This window comes from Natator depressus, chromosome 6 (genome assembly GCF_965152275.1).
Source record: "Natator depressus isolate rNatDep1 chromosome 6, rNatDep2.hap1, whole genome shotgun sequence".
In the NCBI taxonomy this organism is placed as follows: Eukaryota; Metazoa; Chordata; order Testudines; family Cheloniidae; genus Natator; species Natator depressus.
The window spans coordinates 19,606,325-19,614,791 of NC_134239.1; the positions used below are offsets into that span (position 1 = coordinate 19,606,325).

The window sequence follows — 8,467 nt, forward strand, 5'->3', positions numbered from 1 at the left end:
GGGGTGGTGCCTGCAGGTGAGGGCAGAGCATGGAGCCCTCTGCCCACATCCCCAAGGGTTGCAGGGACGTGGTGCCAGCTGCTTCCAGGAGCAGTGAGGGGCCAGGGCAGGCAGGGAGCCTGCCTTAGGCCCGCTGCGCCATGGGGCTGGCAATCCCGTGGGCCAGACTGAAAGCTCTGACAAGCCGGATCCGGCCTGCGAGCCATAGTTTGCCCACCCCGCCTTAAAGCAACAACCCAGCCACATACCCCTTCCCTTTCACCTCCTCTTTCATTCCCCCTCCTAAAATATTGATTCATTATGGGAGGGAAATGATGTGCATTTACAAGGCTTGGGGGGGGGGGGCGGCAGCGCTTTTCTGAAAGCTCTTGTTTCTCTGAACTTTAGACAGTTTATTGCAGGCAGCCTTTTCTTTACAATGCCTGAGAGGACATGACATTGTGCTCCTTCCAAATTACGGCTCTGCTGTATGTCAGCTGTTAGGGCTAAAAAACGAATGAGCGAGACCTGACATTTAGATGGAATCGTAGTTCATTTTAGCTTAGAGATGGGCCTCTGCTGATCAAGCTACTTGGTTTAATTATGAAATGGTGGTTTAGCGAGATGGATGTCTGCCAAGAAAGCAACTTAGCTGCAACTACTAGGTCGATTCCATCTAAAATTATATTTTTGAATCATGAGCTACAAGAAGTTCTAGTTAATAAGACCTATTAAATCTTACTTTAAAATGATTCCATACTTATAATTTACCACTGCAACTGTGTCATTCCTCTTTGAATAGTATTGATATATGCCATTTTTTGTCCCTGTGGCAAGACACAGATTTATGCCAAGTCGTTTTAATTTCAAAGGTTCCTCTGTGGGTTGGAGTCAGGCTGAAATAAAAATTTTTAATTAAACTCTAAAGTCCATCTTTGAAATAATACTAAAAAAGCAGGGTTGTAATCAGAAGAAGGTCTGTGCTCCCATGTTTAGTCAACAGATTTGCTTCCTCTGGAGTAGACCATGCCATGGAGGTACAGCCCTGCTCCTCTCATGTGCTGGTCCTGCACTGTGGGTCAGTACAGTGGAATTGAAAGGCCAGTACATACTGTCCCTCCATCCCCAGAGGAGAAGGAGGAATCAGTCCTTGTGCTCAGGGACAGCAATTCTGCAAGAGGAGGGGAGAAGGTGCCTTGAGCGCTACATCCTCCCCATGTGCACATGGGGCACCCAGTCACAATCTGGTTATTCAGATTCATAGATTGCACAGCCAGAAGAGACAGCTGGGATCATCTAATCTGACCTCTTTTATAACACAGGCCATAGGACTTCCCCAAAATAATTCCTAGAAGATCTCTTTTAGAACATCATCCAATCTTGATTTAAAAATTGCCAGTGATAGAGAATCCACCACAATCCTTGGTAAATTGTTCCAATGGTTGATAACTCTCACTGTTAAAAATTTACACCGTATTTCTAGTCTGAATTTGTCTAGCTTCAACTTCCAGCCATCTGGGTGTTCAAGTCGCATCTAATTATTTCACAAACAAATCCAAGTTTTTACAGATGTTAGCACATAAAGCCGATTATGGGAGAACAAACTGGATTCTAGCCTTCCTCGTGCAGCACCAACAAAATCACCAGCTAAACTCTGACTGCCCTTGTAGCTTCTTTTGTACTGACAGTGATGTACAGTGAGAGATGGATAGAAAGAAAGAACAGAGTCTGATTTGCTGATCCCAGGCTGAGCTGGGAAGGTAAAATTCATCTTTTGAATTGCAAGATGAACAAGTTTGATCTAGAAGGCAATGGGCTAAAGATCTCATACTTCTAAAGCACCTTTTATTCCAAAGGAGATCAAAGTGTTCCACAAACTTAAATTAACAACAAATGATACACTTCTCCCACCTATGAAAAGCAGCCACCACAGGGGAGAAATGAAGCAACCTAATACAATAATTCAGGACAAGAAGAGAGCAATCCATGTTCCAGTTAGAACAAAGGGACAGTTTTAGTAAGCAGAATGTAATTACCTGAACTGGGCATTTGGCCAGAACAACAGTGGCAACACCCTGCTTTTTTGAAGGAAGCTGTGAGATTTTTAACAAAAGAGATCAGGGCCTCTTTTTCATATTTTATCTAATCCTCCCAACCCTATATGGGAGCACTGATTCAGGAGATGGGTCTCTTCCTTCTGATTCACCAGCACCACTTCCTGCTGCACCCTAAGTGTTCCTACAAGGTCTCCCATCTGAGCACTGAACTGGCTCAACTCCGCTTAGAATGAGTGATCTGATGAGCAGAAGGTGGCATGGCTGCAGGCGGAGAATAATATCCACCTTTTGTAACTGGAGACATAACTCTGAGTTACAGATAGGGTTGCCAGTCCTCCCGGATAGTCCTGGAGTCTCCAGGAATTAAAAGAGTAATCTTTAATCAAAGATTATGTCATGTGATGAAACCTCCAGGAATATGTCCAACCAAACTTGCCAACCCTAGTTACAGACGGCACTGGGCATTTATTTTACACCACTGAGTAATGCAGCACAGGCAAACCTCTACCAGCTGGTGATTACATACCAAAGGTGGCCTTTTATAGACAGAATAATTCCATATTACAACTGAGGCCCATAATATTATACCCATCCATATGGCACTGCCCATATGAGCGACACTTAAAATCTCCCAGTGACCATATGACCTTCTTGGCTTAGACATAAAGGGACAGATTTGCAAAGGCATTTAGGCACTTAAGATATAGATAGATTCTTGGTGAGATTTTACATGAGTGCCTAAATGGGTTAGGTGTCTAACTCACTTAGGCACTTCTCACTGGGAACCTATCTGCATCTTTAGGTGCCTAAATACCTTTACAAATTGTGACTCAAAGAGGATGAGTTCAAGAGAGTTTTTGCAATGGGACAAATTTTAAAATGAGAGCATCTCCCAGCCCAGCACTGTCTATGCTCTTATGGACAAGATGTACGTTTTTATAAATGTGGTTTCTCCTGCTGTTTTATCCTGCGATGATGTCATAACCCCGGGATTATGACAAGACAGAACCTTTGCACCAGAAAACACTCTGTGTCAACAATTCAGCAAAATGACACAAGAGATAGGGAAGCATAATTACCATTGTACAAGACACTGGTGAGACCTCATCTGGAATACTGTGTGGAGTTCTGGTCTCCCATGTCACTTGCTGGTTTGAACTAGAGTAAGTGGTGAATTCTCTGTAACTTGAAGTCTCTAAATCAAGATTTGAAGGTTTCAGTAACTCTGCCAAAGGTTATGGGAATATTGCAGGAGTGAGTGGGAGAGGTTCTGTGTGGCCTGCAACATGCAAGAGGTCAGCCTAGACGATCATGATGGTCCTTTCTGGCCTTGAAGTCTAGGAGTCTATAATGGATTGGGAAGAAGCAAGGCCCTTTTTCTATAGATTCAACATATAGTGATTAGGTGTTTCTCCTCTTTTAGCCTCAATTGTTCAGCCTTTTCAAAAATATTAATAATACAAAGGATATTACAAAAATACATTATTAACCTTTCACCTTACATCCTTATCAGCAATAGAAATGTTGCATACCAGGCCCAAAGCTGTTACAGGGCAGCTCCACCTCTGGATCATATTTTCTAGGCTGAAACGTTACAAGTAGCCGTCCGTACAGCCCAGTTCTTTGACTTGCTACCTGCAGTTTGAGCAAGCAGACCCCTCTGCGCTGGAGTTCTTTCAGGAAGATGCTTTCCCGCCATGCCCTGGAAAAACACACACACAGGCATTGCAATGCTTTGCAAGGAGACAGTACCAATTCAAACTTTCAAATACTAAAAGAGCAGACCAGGAGGGAGATGGGTGGAGAAAGAGACCTCAGCAAAAAGAATACAGTAAAGGGCTGGTGTAGACACAGTTTTTGTACCAATTTAACTATATTGGTTTAATATAGCTTACTTCTGGAAATATGCCTACCAGCACATGCACCTTTATACCAGTATTACAGCCTCGACGCTCGGGGGTTGCAACAATTTGACTATGTCAGTACAAATCAATACAGAAACCTGCGTGTAGCCCAACCTTTGGAATCAGCTGCATGGGACTGAGGGGGAGGACTGGCAGGCAAGCTTTAGAAGACTCACAAAACTGAAGTTAAGGTTGTACAGAATAAAGGCTAAATTGTGTCTTTAAGCATAGGAGTGTCGTATAAACTGCATTGCCTCAGGAGTTACCCAGGAGGGCAATGAGCCACAGGCCTTGTCAACATTAGAAAGAATTAACCTGTATAGCTATACACATGAAGCACATCTGTGCCGCTGTAGGGCTTAAGTGTAGACACCCCCTCTGCTGACAGGAGGGGTTCTCCTGTCAGCACAGGAAATCCATGTCCCCTAGAGGCTATAGCTAGGCCAACAGAAGAATTTTTTCATCGACCTAGTGCTGGATTTCTCACACCCCTGTGAGACGTAGTTAAGCCTACCTGATTTTCTAGTTTAGACCAGGCTTAAGGGTATGTCTCCCATTAAAATGCTACAGTGGCACAGCTGTGGATTTTTCACACCTAGTGTAGACCAGCCCTAGGACTTTTGCCAGCATAGCTATGTCAGTTAAGGGGTAATTTCCGCCCCCACACTCCTACAGACATAGTTATACCAGAAAAACTTTTAAGTGTAGACAGGCCTCAGTCACCCTCAGAGGCACATTCCCTTCCAGCTCCCCTCTTGTCCTGTGAGAGGAGTGCAGTGGGTTAGTATGTATTTGTATATACACACAAACTGTACCACTTTAATTATACCACTACAGTTAAAGTGGTACAGTCCTCCTAGTCCAGATGGTTAGAGCAGTATAAAGATGCCTTGTACCAGCACAGTTTATTCCCATAAGAGAAGGAGAATCAGCTACACTGCTATAAGGCACCTTTATACTGATTTAACTGCACCCATAATCACTGTTGTGATTTAACTATTTCAGGAGATAAAAATCCACACTTCTAACCAAAATAATTAAATTGGTACAAAAACTATGTGTAGACCAGGCCTAAGGGTATGTCTACACTACAGCCTACATCAGCATAACTTATATCGCTCAGGGATGTGAATAAACCACCCCCAACCGACATAAGTTACATCGACGTAAGTGCTTGTGTGCACCGTGCTATGTTGGCAGGAGAGCTTCTCCCCCAACGTAGCTCTTCTGCCATTCGCTGAGGTGGTTTTATTCGTCTTCACCAGACTGCTTGCCTGTACGCACAGCATATGATCATACGCCCTGTGCCAACTCAGGTGTGCAGCACCAATTTATTTCATCACACCTGGTCTCAACATCTGGTAGCCCATAGACAAATGGAAGAGGGGTTCTTTACTCCTCCTTACTTCCCTATGTGAACCTATAATCCAAGTCACAATCTACCCTTTAGCGATTACAAAATCTCAGAGCATTTTATTTAAAAACAAAAAGCCTAGATATTTTAAATTAAAGGGAAAAAATAATTGGAAAGTATTTAAATACAAAGCTAAGTATGCTAAACCACCTTAAGTACACCCCTGTATACCACCAGCCTGTTCCTAATATAATGAGAGCTTCCAGATATCCTAAAAACCAACAGATGTTTTTTTTTTTTTTTTTGGTGGAAAACACATCCTGACTGGTTACTTTGTACAACTCAAATCATCTCGTGGTATTTGGGCATCTTAGTTTTATACCTGTGGACATCTTAAACTCCACGTAAGCACACATATCAGATTAGCATTCATAGTACAGGGTATGTTACCAAACTATTTTGAGACTCTGTTGGTGTTTATGGACATATCAGCCCCAATCCTCCAAACGCACCCTAAATTTTACTTGCATGAGCAGCCGTATGGAAATGAATGCGACTACTCACAGTAGTAAACTTAACGAAGAGCCCTTGTGGCACCTTAGAGACTAACAAATTTATTTGGGCATAAGCTTTCGCGGGCTAAAACCCACTTCATCAGATGCAACATACAGACTAACACAGCTACCCCTCTGAAAGTAGTAAACTTGAGTACATGCATAAACTTTTGCAGAACTGGGGGCATAATCCATGAGAGACACAGTTCCAGTCTTTCTAATGTTTACTTACTTTTTTTAAAGTTCAATGAAAGTTCTTTGGAGTTTTTTTCCCCTCTTAAAAAACAGCTATGTCTTTACATCCTCAACTCCACTTTGGGGATGGGAACCAAGTTATTATGTACCCTTGTCTTATATTTAGATTGTAATGCCTTTGGGGCGGGGACTATCTTTTTGTCCTGTGTTTGTACATCACCTAGCACAATGGGGCCCTGGTCCATGACTGGGGCTCCTAGGCAGTATTGCAATACAAATAAATAGTAATAAATAGTAATGACTACTACCAAATCAAGGCTAAGGCCTGCACCTGCAAATGCTTATCGCACTGAGGTCAGTGGGATGACACACACAGCTAGACATTTGCAGGATCATAGCCCAAACCAACAGTTTCTACATTACATTTGTAACTCACACAAACAGGTCCTGTGGGCATGCACTGGCCCTTTCTGTGTAAAAAGTTTTTAAAAACAAAAAGTAAGGTATAAACATTGATTTCAGCTAGATGACACACACCTACATGTTTACAGGATCACGGCCTAAAAAAATAATTTGTATATTTTGAAATTTGATTATATATGCAGATTTGCATCCTTTTGTCCTGATTATTATTTGTATTACCATAGTGCCTAGGAGCCTTCCACATGGACCATTGTGCTAGGTTCTGTACAAACACAGAACAAAAAGATTGCCCCAAGGCAATAACCATCTAAGTATAAGATAAAAGATGGGTACAAACAGAGACAGATGGGGAGAGGGGTAGCAGGAAACAGCGACATTGCACTAGTCAGCATGATAGGTGGTGGTCTCTGCAGACCACCAGTCTAACCATTGTCAAGATTTTAGCAGGCCTCCTGGCAAAAGACAGTCCTGAGGAGGGATTTGAAGGTGGATAATGAAGTAGCTTTGAGGATGGGAGAAAGCATGAAGGTGCTTGTTTGAAAACTTAAGAAGTGGGCAAAGGAGGCTGGCATCATGGACCGACTGGAGGTGAAAGTCAACAGTGCAATAGCAAACAAGAGATGATAAGCAGGGTGGGGACTGACCATGAAGAGCCTTGAAATTTAAGGCAAGCAGTTTATGATTGAGGTGATAATGACTGTTACATTAATGTAAAGGTCTTGCTCATTGCACTGTTTGTTTGTTTTCATTAAATCAATTAAAATACGTTGCTAAAATAAAGAAATTAAAGTTCATTCCTTCCTCTGAGTCTTTCAGAATGTTTTGTTTTTCCTCTGACTGCATGGGAGGTAATTTCTACATTAGAGAAATTTAAGGAGAAATTCGCATCAGGCTAAGTTTCCTTAAATTCCCAGATGTAGACAAGCCCCCAGACTGCTGTCCTTGGAGACCTTTATTGGTGTGTTTACAAAGCAACAAGCCCCTAGTATTTAACATAATTATTTAATTACATACAAACAACCCACAAGCAAACAAAACTCTGCTAAAAGAAAGCTAATTAAGTTGCAAAGTCAAGCATTCAAAAGTTTACAACATTCTTTTAATTTTCCTTTTTTTAAAAAATTATTAAATCATATTTTATAATGGGAAGTGTTGGGCAACCTTAATATAGGGGCTGATACCAGCCACTCATGTCTACACCCTTCTGAGTGGCAAGCACAGAATTCCATTATAATAGGGTCAGTGCTGGGATCCACAAGAGTCTGTGGGTGCTGCAGGCAGAGTTGCAGGACCAGGTGGTTATGAGACTGGGGGTTGGGGGGGGGCATCTACTGTCCCAAGAAGCTAATAAGGTGGGTGGGGGAGGGTAATGTCGGATTGTGGGGCTATAAGGTTACAAGGGAGGGGTCCCCAGAGAGGATGGTGGGTGGGTGGGGGAGGGAGGGTAATGTCGGATTGTGGGGCTATAAGGTTACAAGGGAGGGGTCCCCAGAGAGGATGGTGGAGTTTCCTGGATCTCACAGGGATTGGGAGGCCCCAAAAGGATGAGGTGGGGTTCTTTATACGGGATGATGATGGTGTGTGGGGGGGGTCTCCATAGGGGACAGTGGGGGCCCCTAGATTTCATTGGGGTGGGGGTCACTCACACTAGGGGATAGCAGAGGTTCCTGGGGCTCCATAAGGGTCGGGTGGGGAGTCCTGGATCTCATCGGGGATGGGGAGGGTTGCTGGCTCCCCGCAAGGGTCGTTATAGGGGACGGTGGGGGTCTCCATAGGGGACGGGGGGGTTCCGGGGTCCCCGTGAGGCTGGGGGACGCCGTGTCTCCGGCGGGGCGGGACCCCAGCCCCGGTACCTGGTCTCCTGGATCTCGGCCTCTCTCTCCTCCTGCAGCAGCTCCAGCTGCCGGGACACGAAGTCCGGCGGCACCGCCGCCATGGGCGCGGGCCCGGGGCCTCCTGCAGCCGCCGCTTGGGCCGGGGCTGCGTTCCCGGCCGGCCCGG

At 44.1% G+C, this 8,467-nt stretch overlaps 1 protein-coding gene across 1 annotated transcript in view; it reads right to left on the bottom strand.

Moving 5' to 3' along the window:
* IGHMBP2 (immunoglobulin mu DNA binding protein 2) overlaps nt 1-8,446 on the bottom strand; it is a 75,912-nt gene extending 67,466 nt beyond the window's left edge. Inside the window, exons 1-2 of the mRNA XM_074954707.1 lie at nt 8,320-8,446; nt 3,569-3,738 (exon numbers count right to left, since the gene is read on the bottom strand). Of these exons, the coding sequence (XP_074810808.1) occupies nt 3,569-3,738; nt 8,320-8,402 (253 nt within the window). The 5' untranslated portion in view covers nt 8,403-8,446. The remainder of the gene's footprint in view (nt 1-3,568; nt 3,739-8,319) is intronic.
* Between the last annotated feature and the right edge of the window lie 21 nt (nt 8,447-8,467).